At 49.0% G+C, this 13782-nt stretch overlaps 4 protein-coding genes across 4 annotated transcripts; 2 read left to right on the forward strand and 2 right to left on the reverse strand.

Moving 5' to 3' along the window:
- The first annotated feature begins 3402 nt into the window (after positions 1–3402).
- Positions 3403–3729, forward strand: LOC108961555 (histone H4). The gene has a single exon (XM_018910043.3). It carries the CDS (start codon positions 3403–3405, stop codon positions 3712–3714), a length of 312 nt encoding a protein of 103 aa, XP_018765588.1. The 3' UTR covers positions 3715–3729.
- Positions 3730–5978: 2249 nt separating this feature from the next.
- LOC115485218 (histone H3) lies at positions 5979–6461 on the forward strand. The gene has a single exon (XM_030237699.2). The coding sequence runs from the start codon at positions 5985–5987 to the stop codon at positions 6393–6395; it is 411 nt and encodes a 136-aa protein (XP_030093559.1). The 5' UTR covers positions 5979–5984; the 3' UTR covers positions 6396–6461.
- Positions 6462–7265: 804 nt separating this feature from the next.
- Positions 7266–7650, reverse strand: LOC103813345 (histone H4). The gene has a single exon (XM_009086597.4). It carries the CDS (start codon positions 7625–7627, stop codon positions 7316–7318), a length of 312 nt encoding a protein of 103 aa, XP_009084845.1. The 5' UTR covers positions 7628–7650; the 3' UTR covers positions 7266–7315.
- Positions 7651–11858: 4208 nt separating this feature from the next.
- LOC103813346 (histone H2A.J) lies at positions 11859–13732 on the reverse strand. Its single transcript, XM_009086598.4, has one exon. It carries the CDS (start codon positions 13656–13658, stop codon positions 13269–13271), a length of 390 nt encoding a protein of 129 aa, XP_009084846.1. The 5' UTR covers positions 13659–13732; the 3' UTR covers positions 11859–13268.
- Positions 13733–13782: the final 50 nt, after the last annotated feature.

Raw genomic sequence — 13782 nt, forward strand, 5'->3', positions numbered from 1 at the left:
ATCTCCTTTTTCCTTTTTCATAACATTAAAATATTTGAGTTCCTGTAAACAGGTTGTTTGCTCCTCCTTTCAGTTTAATTTTGTCTATCTACAGAAGTGTCCTAATAGTTCAATAATATACCCACTGTTACTTTATCCCCACAGGTGCTGGTAAGAAGTTTAGAAAAGTAACACACAAATAAAGCATGCTAAAATAAAACCAAGAAAATTAAGCTACATGGTGTGGAAAAGATAAATTTGGGTAAGCATTACATGAACAACCTTGAAATATAGAATATTTCCCCAAATAACCGAAGCACACTGTAATGCATGAATCTGTTCTATGTTCTTGTATATTGCTGTCATATCTATAAGGATTCTATGTAAAATTTGCCATAATAAAAATTTACTCTAAATAATCTGTGGGGTTTAATTCCTTTGAAGCTAAGGTATTGCGTAGGAACAAATTACACTGATACCTGTTGTAGTTCTTCATCTGAGTTTGTCTCAAGAATACTTAAAAAGTGATGGACCCTGGATAACAATAAAAACTTAATTATTTAAGGTGGTCTAATAGAGAGAAGATCAAGAAAATATGACTTGAAAGTAAACAAAGGCTAAATTTGATGGAAAAAAAATATTAACTGCACAATAAGCACCATACAAAGAGATCTAGTGAACCAAAAGCATCAAGAAATGGATCCTAAAAGAGATTGCAACTTTTTGACAAAAAGCCAATTAACACTGTGCAAGGGAGATGAACTGTGCATTTTGCAAGGCAGAATAACTATTCTCATTAAACCACATAAATAAAATTAAATTCTTTAATTGAATAATTTGCAAGAGTATCAGCACCTATACATTTGAAATGAAATTAAAGAAAAGCCACATAGAAGATTTACCAAAAAAACCTCCTGATTAAAAACCAAATGTGCCACATGAAAAGGAAAAGTAATTCTTACAGGAGTCCTGAAGAGACCAAAATAGGTCATCTGAATATAGATAAATAGAGAGAAAGGCACTCTCACCACTGCCAATGAGAAGGTATGTGATAGCAAATACTGAGAGCAGGAGTAGGGAGGGAAGAATATGTTTTATAGTCAGGCAGAAGTTTTACTGAGTTCTCTGTTGTGTGCCATCTATGTTGTAACCCATAAATGCAGTGACAGCAGGGGAAAAACTGCATATAAATATTTGGGGTTTTTTCCTTAAGTGTAATGATAAATACTGTGCAAAGACAGTGATTCTAAACCTGTTTGGTTTGGCTGGGTTGGAGTTAATTTCCTTCACAGTGGTTTGTATGGGGCTATGTTTAGAATTTGTGCTAAGCCCCAGGTTAATAATGTAGTGATGTTTCTGTTGTTGCTGAGCAGGGCTCACACAGAGCCAAGGCCTTTTCAGCTTTTTGTGCTGCCACAAAGGGTGGGTGAGGAAGTTGGGGATGCCTGGGAGATTGTTACAAGACACAGCCACGACAGGTGACCCCAGCTGACCAAAGGAATATTCCAGACCTTATCACTTGATGCTCAGTCTATGAAGCTGGGGCGAGGAAGGAGGAAGGGCAGGGCGTTTAAAGTGATGGCATTTATCTTCCCAAGTAAGCATTACAGTGATCAGGCCTTGCTCTCCCAGAGATGGCTGAACACCTGCCTGCCCGTGGGAAGTGGTCAGGTAATTCCTTGCTTTAAATTGGTTTTCTTGTGTGTGAGGGCAGGTTTTGCTTTCCCTATTAAACTGTCAACCTATGAGTTTTCTTGTTTTTACCCTTTGATTCTCTTCCCCAGTCCCATCGGTGGAGGAAAGAGCAAGTGCCTGCATGGTTCTTGGTTGCTTCCACAACAAATGGAAGAGTTCCATCTGTCCTACAAGCATCATCACTGTTGATATGCAAAGATAAATATGTATTTCCTATACCTGTAGAACAAATAATTATATATTATTAGGTATAAACTGATGTAAACACTGGCTGGCTATCTGCTAATGAAAGTACGTATCAGGGTGGTGGCCAAGCACAACCTGTATTAAATGCCATACAAACAAAAGGCCTACAGAGAGAGAAAAGTCCCCATTGTTATCTGCCCTGAGAAAGAGAACTTTTGAGAAAAGGTGCTGAAAAAGGAAGAACAGAACCAACAGAACAGCGACGGCTCAAATGCAAAAATGTGCAAAATTACCAAGCAAAACCTTTTCACATTCCAGAAGCATTGTATACTAATAGGCATCTATTGGAAATAGGGAAAAGAGAAGGAGGATCAAACAAATTGTAAATACTGAGCAGCAAAAAAATCCCCAAACCTTGTGCATTGCAGACAGGTAAAATTAACCAGAGGATAACTCCTGCCAAGAAAGATGGTATATAGCCACTGTATGGGATAGCATATATTTGAATATCCTTCCAGAACAAAGTAAAAATACCTCAAATATATATTCATAGTAAATTTAAATAATAACTCAGACAGAAAAATTAGAAGTAGGTGTGTACATGGAAAGCTTGAAGCCTTTCAGGAGTCACTGCAGAAGAATGGACTTATGGAGCCGACAGACAACCCAGCACAAAATAACACTTCCTTACCACTTTTTGTATTCAAAAAGTAATAAATTGTGAAGAAAGAAGTTACAAAAGCAATGCTTTATTACGTTTCGATAAAGAACAGGACCATGACAATTATCCAACACTTACAACATTTTTAAAAGCACAGACATAATGCAGATTTTATCCATGGGTACATCAGTAAGAGAGACAAATCTGTTCCTTCATTAGCTCCTCAGTCCCACAAACGCAACAAAGGCACGTGATTATTAAGTCAGAGATGTGGGACAGGCGGGGCTTCCCTAAAAGGCACAAAAAAAACCAAACAAGGTCCCACTCAAAGGGGAAAAGAAATAAAATCGCAGCACATTACCAGCCTTTCTAAGCCTTAGGCAGAACAGGGCTCATTTACCGTAGAAGCGGGACAGCGGCGCCCACTCTGTCCCCTGCCCGGCCGAGCCCTTGGTCGGGGCACAGCTCGCTGGCGGCGGCGCAGCGCGGGGGGCGGCGGAGCCGGGCGGGACGCGGCTCGGCGGGCCCCGGGGTCGCCATTGGCCGGGCTTTGCTGCAGCCCCATGGCCGACAGGGCCCCGCTCCGTAGCGGCCCCGAGAGCCCGCCGGCGGGGCCGGGCAGCCGAGCCGAGCGCGGCGGGCACGGGGGGACCCGGCCGGGATCCGCTCCGGGCCCCGCCGGGTTCGGGCTCCTGGGGGCGGGGCCGGGCCCGAGGCGGGAGCGATGGCGGCAAAGGCGCGGCCCGCGGGGGGAAACGCGCGCACAGAGCCCGCCCCGGCCCCGCCCCGGCGCAGTCCTCAACCAGGTCGGACCGCCGCCCATATACAGCGGCGCGAGGCTTCTCTCAGCTCATTGCTTGCTCTGATCTGAGTGCAGCAACATGTCTGGCCGTGGTAAGGGCGGCAAGGGGCTCGGCAAGGGCGGCGCCAAGCGCCACCGCAAGGTGCTGCGCGACAACATCCAGGGCATCACCAAGCCGGCCATCCGCCGCCTGGCTCGGCGCGGCGGCGTTAAGCGCATCTCGGGGCTGATCTACGAGGAAACTCGCGGCGTGCTGAAGGTGTTCCTGGAGAACGTGATCCGCGACGCCGTCACCTACACGGAGCACGCCAAGAGGAAGACTGTCACAGCCATGGACGTAGTCTACGCTCTCAAGCGCCAGGGTCGCACTCTCTACGGCTTTGGCGGTTAAACTTTCTTCTTAAACAGCCTAGCCATTCGTTAACACAAAGGCTCTTTTCAGAGCCACCCACAAATCTCATAAAAAGAGCTTCGAATCACTCAAATAATACTCAGTTGTGTTCTTTAGGTTGGGAGAACAGGGAAGGGATTTTTGTTATTCTCAGCTTCCCCAAAGGCTATAGCTGTTTAGCCCGCTTTTCTGCCGTCTAGGGGGGAATATCTTGATCTTTAAAAAAGCTCAAGATGTAGTGCTTGATCTTTTAAAAAAGGGTGTAGTGCTTTACTAGGGACTCTGCCTCCTTCTGTAAGTTACGTCTTTTCTTTCCCCCATTCTCTTACACACCGAGCACCACCCGCTCAACCCAGACCTCTTACCAAAGGGCAAGGGAAGCGGCACACAGGCGACAAAAAACAAAGCCGGGGAGGTAGGTCGGGGCCAGCCGCCGTAACCCGTAGCCGCTGTCGCGGCGCCGCTTTTACCGCCACAGCCTGCAAGAGGAAGGGAGCTCCTGAAATGGCGGCGCTCTCCTCTCTGCCATTCAGTGGGCGGGACGGAGCGGGAAGAAGAAACAGCCAAGAGCACCCTTAGCGCCCTACGGACTGCGCGCCAAGGCGCTGCGAACCCCGTGCTCTAAAGCCCCCCGCCCGCTCCGCCACCACCCCGCTTCTGCGCACCGCTCTCGCCTTCACCCACCACACCACAGCCCCGTGCACCCTCAGACCCGGTGGCTTTAGGTTGTGAACCCCACACTGACCGAAACACACGGGGCAAAAGGGGACGGCAGAGCGGGACGCTATCGAAGGTCTGCACTCCCCCACGGACTGCCCATGCCTATTAGGTAACACAGAGACAACAGCTCTCTCCAGTGGCATTGTGGTGGCTCTTAAAAGAGCCTTTCGGTTTGTAGGATAAGGGCAGGGAGCTTAGGCGCGCTCTCCGCGGATGCGGCGGGCCAGCTGGATGTCCTTGGGCATGATGGTGACGCGCTTGGCGTGGATGGCGCACAGGTTGGTGTCCTCGAAGAGCCCCACCAGGTAGGCCTCGCTGGCCTCCTGCAGCGCCATGACGGCCGAGCTCTGGAAGCGCAGGTCAGTCTTGAAGTCCTGCGCGATCTCGCGCACCAGCCGCTGGAAGGGCAGCTTGCGGATCAGCAGCTCCGTGGACTTCTGGTAGCGCCGGATCTCGCGCAGCGCCACCGTGCCGGGCCGGTAGCGGTGCGGCTTCTTGACGCCGCCCGTGGCCGGCGCGCTCTTGCGGGCAGCCTTGGTGGCCAGCTGCTTGCGGGGCGCCTTGCCGCCCGTCGACTTCCGCGCCGTCTGCTTCGTGCGCGCCATCTGTGAACCTCGTACGGACTAGGATGAGCAGTAGCGAGTTACCGTCTCCCGCTCCATTTATAAAAACAGCGGCCCCGCCTCCCTCGCCGCTGATTGGTCAAGTAGCGGAGAATTTAATTGGGTTTCAACTGAAGCCGCTCCGAGCCCCAGTCCCTCTAAACTAATCTTGTATTGTTTCTTTTTTGTTAAAAATCATCAATGTCTGTCGATGTTTTACTTGAATTCTGTGTATTCTTAATTTTTATTTTTCCCGAAGTTCTTTCCGAAGGGTTCTTGTGGCTTTGCATTTTAAGAATCGTGGTTATATGTAAAGCTGAAGAGACCGAGCATCTCCCCAAACCCCACACCAAACAAAACAAACTTACAAGCATGGAAACGAAACAGGGAAAAAAAAAAACAAAAACAAAACGAATATAAAACCACCAAACAAACAAACAATTAAACAAAAAAAGAAGCAGAACAAAAATCCCCCACCACGCAAGTATTGCATGCAAAGCACCCCATTCCTTTGTTACGACTTCTATGAGACTATAGGATGACAAAATATAAGCGACGAGTTTAAATAGAGAATAAAATATGAGTAAGCAACCTGATTACAAACAACTTATCCGATCGGCAATTCTTGGAAAAAATGTATTATATCATTGTCCACTTTAAGTGGCAGAGGAATTTAATTAATTAAGGCAAGCAGTTAAAAAAGCAGCCATGTCAGCTCGGAAGAAAGGGAAGACCAAGGGAAAAGGCTGCTTGGGTTTGGTATTTAAGAGCAGGGCCCAGCATAAGAAGGGTTAACGCGGGATTTTCAAACCTTCCCCCCTGAGCGCGGCTGTTTCCATCGCCCAATCAACAGCCAGCGCTCGGATATAAAAACGAGCTGTGAGTGCTCTCTTCAGTTATTTTTGCGATCTTTGCTGCTTTTGCTGCGGAGCACAGACTGTGTTAGCGATGGCGCGCACGAAGCAGACAGCGCGGAAGTCGACGGGCGGCAAGGCGCCCCGCAAGCAGCTGGCCACCAAGGCTGCCCGCAAGAGCGCGCCGGCCACGGGCGGTGTCAAGAAGCCGCACCGCTACCGGCCCGGCACGGTGGCGCTGCGCGAGATCCGGCGCTACCAGAAGTCCACGGAGCTGCTGATCCGCAAGCTGCCCTTCCAGCGGCTGGTGCGCGAGATCGCGCAGGACTTCAAGACCGACCTGCGCTTCCAGAGCTCGGCCGTCATGGCGCTGCAGGAGGCCAGCGAGGCCTACCTGGTGGGGCTCTTCGAGGACACCAACCTGTGCGCCATCCACGCCAAGCGCGTCACCATCATGCCCAAGGACATCCAGCTGGCCCGCCGCATCCGCGGCGAGCGCGCCTAAGCTCCCTGCCCTTATCCTACAAACCGAAAGGCTCTTTTAAGAGCCACCACAATGCCACTGGAGAGAGCTGTTGTCTCTGTGTTACCTAATAGGCATGGGCAGTCCGTGGGGGAGTGCAGACCTTCGATAGCGTCCCGCTCTGCCGTCCCCTTTTGCCCCGTGTGTTTCGGTCAGTGTGGGGTTCACAACCTAAAGCTACCGGGTCTGAGGGTGCACGGGGCTGTGGTGTGGTGGGTGAAGGCGAGAGCGGTGCGCAGAGAAGGGCCAGCCTCAGAAGCGGGGTGGTGGCGGAGTGGGCGGGGGGCTTTAGAGCACGGGGTTCGCAGCGCCTTGGCGCGCAGTCCGTAGGGCGCTAAGGGTGCTCTTGGCTGTTTCTTCTTCCCGCTCCGTCCCGCCCACTGAATGGCAGAGAGGAGAGCGCCGCCATTTCAGGAGCTCCCTTCCTCTTGCAGGCTGTGGCGGTAAAAGCGGCGCCGCGACAGCGGCTACGGGTTACGGCGGCTGGCCCCGACCTACCTCCCCGGCTTTGTTTTTTGTCGCCTGTGTGCCGCTTCCCTTGCCCTTTGGTAAGAGGTCTGGGTTGAGCGGGTGGTGCTCGGTGTGTAAGAGAATGGGGGAAAGAAAGGATGTAACTTGCAGAAGGTATTTTTCTACAGGAGGCAGAGTCCCTGGTGAAGCACTACACCCTTTTTGCGTTTCCCGAATTAAGATCCAGATATTCCCCCCTAGACGGCAGAAAAGCGGGCTAAGCAGCTATAGCCTTTGGGGAAGCTGAGAATAACAAAATCCGTTCCCTGTTCTCCCAACCTTAACAACATAACTTATTATTATAGAAGTGATTCGAAGCTCTTTTTATGAGATTTGTGGGTGGCTCTGAAAAGAGCCTTTGTGTTAAAGATTTGCTGGGTTAAGAAGGAAGTTTAACCGCCGAAGCCGTAGAGAGTGCGACCCTGGCGCTTGAGGGCATAGACTACGTCCATAGCTGTGACAGTCTTCCTCTTGGCGTGCTCCGTGTAGGTGACGGCGTCGCGGATCACGTTCTCCAGGAACACCTTCAGCACGCCGCGAGTTTCCTCATAGATGAGCCCCGAGATGCGCTTGACACCGCCGCGCCGAGCCAGGCGGCGGATGGCCGGCTTGGTGATGCCCTGGATGTTGTCGCGCAGCACCTTGCGGTGGCGCTTGGCGCCGCCCTTGCCGAGCCCCTTGCCGCCCTTGCCCCGGCCAGACATGCTGCTGCACTCAGACGACAGACAGCAACAAGCCGAAAGAAGTTCTGCGCCGCTGTATATGGGCGGCGGTCCGACCTGGTTGAGGACTGCAGAGAGAGGCGGGGTCTCCTGCCCAGTCTCCGCCCAGGCTCGCCTTTCTTCCCCCCACCCCGCGCGGCTCCGCTCGCGCTTCCCGCGAGAAGCGATCGCGGCGCTTTGTGGGCCGTGTCCCTCGGCCTCGCGCGGCGGCTCCGCCTCCCCTGAGCGGGCCTTGCCTCGTCCCGCGCTTTCAGCAGCCGTGGAATCACGGACTATTTTTAGAAGCGAAGCGACCCACAAGGATCATCCCGCCTGACTCTTAAGTGGCCGGCTCATACAGAGATTGAACGTACACTATTGCCCTTTTATGCCCTTTTTAGCACGGGGTTCTAACGAGATGAGTCAATGTCGGGCCGCACTTCATTGTCTCAGCCCACGCGTCCCTCTGCTGCTCTCCTGTCCCGCCCCGCTGCCCCCTGCGCTGCCGGCAGTTCCACGGCACCTCTGGCTCTCCGTCAGCCCCAGGAGAGGTGCCTGCCACCCCCGGCCCGCGATTCGGGCTGCGGCGCCCCTTCCTCGTCCCTCCCCGCGGGTCTGCGGCAAAATCCGACCAATGCGGGGCCTCGCCCGGCGCTCCCGCCTCCCCCCGCCGCTCGTCCGCCTCCCGCTCGCGGGGAGCCCCACGTTGCCGTCTTTGCCGGGCCGCGCTGCCTTTGTTTGCCTCGGCCATGGCCGCTTCACGGTTGTTTTTGTCTCCCCGGAAGCTCCTACTGAGTGAGCTGCCCCCTGCTCCGTGCGGTGCTGGGGCTGGGCACGGAGCCCCTGCGGGTCGGTGCGAGGGGAGCCGGGAGCGAGCCCCTGCCCGGCCTCGGGAGGAAGGGTCAGCGCGGGGCTGCAGCGGCAGCGTTTAGCGCAGAGACTCCCTGGAGGCAGCTCGGAGGGGCTGTTTGGGAGCGGCACCGTCCTTTCAGCCCAGCTGCCCGCGGGGCTCCGCACTCGCTCCCGGCAGCTGCCGGCCTCGGGAAGAAGCGTCCGCTGCCGTACACCGAGAACCCGCAAGCGAAAGAAAGCGTTGCGGATATCACAAACAACTGTCTGTATGACATCTGAAGGGTGAACACTAGCGAAACAATTTTTATTTTATTGAGGAATCCAGAATTTTTTCCATGTGTTTCACACTTTTCCAGAAAACACGTCATACCTGCTGCTTAAAGTATGTTGGACTGTATTAGTGAAGTGAATGAATAAAGACTGAGAGAGTTATGATATTGTATTTCTAAATTAAGTCTGTTAAGATTTTAAATATGACTTGCACAGAATGTAGCTGATATGCTTAAGATGCTTGCCAATTCTTATTGTCATTTTATGTCTGTTAAACAGCCCTACTGCTATAAAATTTTTCATATCTTTTTAAAATTGTACAGTTATTTTTTAAAATTTATTCCTTAATATAATGTAGAGAACCTCAGCAACGTCTCCGAAATATTTCTGGGAATAAAATATTCCCTAGATTCTGGGGGAAATGCAATTGAGATAATTATGCTTTCAGTTACAGGTGAAAAAAAGGTACAAATCTTTTTATAAGTATCACTGTGAATTCCTTTTTGTTTCAAATTTAAAGAAATGCCACTGATATATACAGTATAAGGAGGAAGATATATCTTTAATTTAGATTAGGTTTGCTTTTTTGACTGAACAGAATGAAGTAAGACTGTTAATAGACTAACTGGAAGATTTGTCAGTAGTGGACCTGCTAGGCTGGTGCCCAACATTCCTGTTTGGCTCCACAAAGTCTGCTTTGTTCTTCATATCTGAAAAATCTGTGTCTAGCTATGTTTCCTGAGGCAGTTAGAAACAGCATTCTGATTACTTAAGAAACCTGAAAAAAATTATGCAAAATATTTTGGTATGTCAAAATTATAATTTATTCCTAAGGCTTCCTAAATGCAACACGAGGATCATGGTCTAACTTTTCCTTCCAGCAGTATAACCACTGCAAGACTTGGAAAATGCCCTTCCATTTCTGCCAGAGATGGGTGATGGAGAGGCTGAGACCAGCAGCCTAAAGTAAAGCAGCTGCAAACCCCTTTCCTCAGTAGGTGCAGCACATTAAATACAATTTACCATCATGCCTTCTAGAAGGCTACCTTGCCTATATGTTGCTGCAAGCGTGCACAGACACATTTCAAAGGTGTGTCTGCTGGGGATATATTCAGTTCTTTTATGGAGCAGAGCATTTTCTTGGGCAAAAATGTTTTAAATGAGACAAAAGAAAATTTTGCTTCTCAATAAAATCCCTAATAAAGTTATTTCTACTGTTGATTAGAGATAATTTTTTTTTGATCAAAGTTTAATCTCCAATCCGCATGTTGTAGATACTACATTTTCCTCATGAATTTGGGCACACAGCACCAGGGGTTAAATGAGAAAGGAAACCTTTGCAAAACTCAGCTTAGTTAAAAAAATTAAAAATCTGTAGCTTTTCAAGTGTGCATTAATTAGGGCATTTGCCCTAGTTGCGCATTAAATTATAATGAGGAAATTGCATTTGTTTATTACAATAAGGCAAAATGTCTCCATGACAGCACGAGCTGGTACATAATTAGTAAAAAAGTCAGTGCATCAGTGGATTATAACCAGCTTCAAAGCTGCACATAATTTTCTTGAGAGCATAAGTGGCAATTTAAATCCATATCTGTATCTGCTGCAACTGTCATAATAGATATAATAATATGCACACTAAAGTAATGCAAGAGCTGCTTAATAGGCACATTTTTCCTAGAATTGTATGCAGTATAGATGAAAAGGGCTAGAAAAGCTCTTTGAATATTTAACCATGCAGTTTTAAGTCTTTTGACATATAGACTGGCATCACTGAGTTATCCCCAAGCATAACTGTGATCTATAGCATCTGAGGGACCTTGGCTGGAGGTTCAGATTTTTATTTTTGTCACTAATTCTTTAGAATGTGAAGGTGCATTGCAACCCAGTGACACAGCTAAGGTACCATGTGATATGGATTTCCTCTTTCCCACTGCCTATTGCATATGCAAATGAGATAAATTCATTTATTTAAACTTGCTTAGCTGCATTCCTTCATCCACTGGAATTTGCCTGAAAGCTGTCTTTAACACCAGGAGATTTTCCAGCTCTCCTACCATTTAATCCATCTGATTTACTGGATTTTTACATTTTGGACCTCATGACTTGATGGCAACACCGGGTTAGCAACTGGTGAAACCACTGCTGGCAAAGGCAGATCCAAGGAATGTTCAGGGGTGGATCTAAGCATCGCAGAGGTACTGAGGTACTCTGGGTACTGAGGTGAGAAGAAAAATTAGTGTAGTAAGTGTTTGGAATGAAATTCTGGAGCAAATAATGACTTTGAGGAAGAACTTGGAAGGATACACTGGGCTTAGCCCCACACTCAGAGGATGGGACTTGCCAGCTCTGACCTCCACATACAGGAGTTTGTCCACAGAGAAAGCCAACTCCTGCTTAGATACCTCTACCCCACAGCCTGTTTTCTGGAATTCCAGTGCTTGGACCTAGAGATACACACTTGTAGCCCAGAAAGCCCATCCTAACCTGGGCTGCAACAAAAGCAGCCTGAACTGAAGGCCGAGGATGGTGATTCTCCTCTTCTACTCAGCACTCCCGAGACCCCACCTGGAGTGCTGCATGCAGCTCTGTGATCTTCTGGCATAAAAAAGACAGGAGTCTGTCAGAGCAGGTCCAGAGAGGGCCACAGAAATTATCAGAGGCCAGGTCATCTCTCCCATGAGGAAAGGCAGAGAGAGTTGTGGTTGTCTGGCCAGGGGAAAAGCAGGTTCCGAGGGAACCCTATAGCAGCCTTTCCATACAGAAAGGCTTCTTCTCAGGCCTGTAGGGACAGGGGGAGGGACTATGATTTTGAACTGAAAGAGGCCCCTTTTAGACTGCACACAAGTAAGGTTTTTTTTTGCAAGGAGGCTTGTGGGACACCGAACAAGGCTGTCCAGAGAAAATGTGGATGCCCCATCCCTAGAGTCAGGCAGGATGGGGCTCTGAGTAGCCTGGGCGGGTGATAGGTGACCCTGCCAACAAGCAGGGGTTTTTTTGGAAGAGATAATCTTTAATGGTCCTTGCCAACCCAAACAATTCCAGGATTGAAATTTTCTGACAAATATGTATGCAGAAATCTCTTCTGGAAACTAAGTATAGAAGGCTCATGTATGTTAAAATGAAATTTTAATTACGATTGCAGTTTTTAAAGAAATGTAAGGGTCAGGCAATATTTAGCTGTAGCAAATGATCAATAAAACAGCATAATAAAACCACTTCAACCCTAAAAGTGTCCACTTAAAAGCAAAACCTTTAGAGATAGATACCATCTGTGGATATCAGATTAGTCTGGTGCTCCAGCAGCTCTTTTCTTTATGTTTCTCTCCACAAAGGATCCCTGACGCCCTGCTTTGCCATAGCACAATGCTGCCTAAAAAAACCTCTCAGCTGCAGCTTGGGGACAGCGAGGAGGCACAGTGGGGGAATTGCCTTCCTCCAAGCCCAGAGCACTCCTCCTCTCCCTCCAGAAGATGGAAAGGCAGAGGTGCAGCAAAGATGAGACCAATCACCTCAGTGCAGTGTGCCACAGACCATCAGATGAGGCTTCTGGGAATGTCCTAGCAAGAGGAATCAGCCTGACAGTTTTCCTCATAATTTATAATAATGAATATGAAGAGATTTAAGGTTGTGCTCTGGGGTGATATTTGTGCCAACAACATAGAAAACTCGATATTGCCCACTGTTAAGTGAGGCAACAAGAGGATTAGCAATGAACAGTGAGAGAATTTATGAGTAGAAAGTTTGAAAATACCTCCTAAAACGGGAATAAACTAGAAGTACAAGTTGCTTGTGAATGGAAGTGTTACACTGCTACTTTAGAGTGCAGGTCTGATTAAGCAGAGATGTAGATCAAATGCCATTATTGCTAAGGCATTCCTCATTGTATATTACATATATTTAACACATAAGGAATGACATATTTACATATAGGAATTACAGATACTTAACATATATGTAGTATATGTATATATATAGGAACCACATATATATTTAACACATAGGGAGCTAAGCATCTTGTAAAGAATAAAGGCCTTTAAAGGAAGTGAAGAAATCCTTTTTTCATTGTTCGATGTAGCTACATCTGGGGTTTAGGATGGTCTCCTATTTATCTTCATGCTGCTCAGCTTTTGCCACTCCCACCCGTGCTTTCGCCACCGTCCTGGACTCTACACCCCAAGTAAGCGGTGGAACCACGAAAGGCGAGCGGAATCCCGAAGTACCAGCTCTTTACTGAGTGTTACAACGAACAAATGAAACAGTTACAAAAATATTAACATTTACTTAGAAACACGGGGTAGAAAGCAAATGTATCAGCCCTCTTCAGTAGAAACAAAGTCTTAAAAGAACGAAACACAAGTCCGTGTCCGAGTTAAATTTAGAACTATGTAAGACTCAGCACCAGAGCATCTTTGTAAAGAAAGCAACACAACTCTTTTCTGACTACGTGGGTGGCTCTGAAAAGAGCCTTTTGTTTTAAATGTTATGTCGCGCAAAGTCTGAGCGGCTTTGCTCGCCAAATTTACTTGCTCTTGGCTTTATGGCTCTCCGTCTTCTTGGGCAGCAGCACGGCCTGGATGTTGGGCAGCACGCCGCCCTGCGCGATCGTCACCTTGCCCAGCAGCTTGTTGAGCTCCTCGTCGTTGCGGATGGCCAGCTGCAGGTGGCGGGGGATGATGCGCGTCTTCTTGTTGTCGCGGGCCGCGTTGCCCGCCAGCTCCAGGATCTCGGCCGTCAGGTACTCCAGCACGGCCGCCATGTAGACGGGAGCTCCGGCGCCCACGCGCTCCGCGTAGTTACCTTTTCGGAGAAGTCGATGCACACGGCCCACGGGGAACTGCAGCCCAGCCCTGGAGGAACGCGACTTGGCCTTAGCGCGGACCTTGCCTCCCTGTTTGCCGCGGCCGGACATGCTGGAAGCGTTGTCGGAAAGAGGCGGGCAAGGAACGAACCGAGACAATCGTCCTGACGCAACCGCCGCTGCCTTTTTATCCCCTCCTTGGGCGGGACGCGGCCGCGGCCATTGGATGGAACCG

Source organism: Serinus canaria, chromosome 1A (genome assembly GCF_022539315.1).
Source record: "Serinus canaria isolate serCan28SL12 chromosome 1A, serCan2020, whole genome shotgun sequence".
Lineage (NCBI taxonomy): Eukaryota > Metazoa > Chordata > Aves > Passeriformes > Fringillidae > Serinus > Serinus canaria.

Excerpts from the sequence above, each read along its gene's own strand:
- LOC108961555 (XM_018910043.3), top strand. The coding sequence starts at position 3,403 with ATGTCTGGCCGTGGTAAGGGCGGCAAGGGGCTCGGCAAGGGCGGCGCC.
- LOC115485218 (XM_030237699.2), top strand. The coding sequence starts at position 5,985 with ATGGCGCGCACGAAGCAGACAGCGCGGAAGTCGACGGGCGGCAAGGCG.
- LOC103813345 (XM_009086597.4), bottom strand. The coding sequence starts at position 7,627 with ATGTCTGGCCGGGGCAAGGGCGGCAAGGGGCTCGGCAAGGGCGGCGCC.
- LOC103813346 (XM_009086598.4), bottom strand. The coding sequence starts at position 13,658 with ATGTCCGGCCGCGGCAAACAGGGAGGCAAGGTCCGCGCTAAGGCCAAG.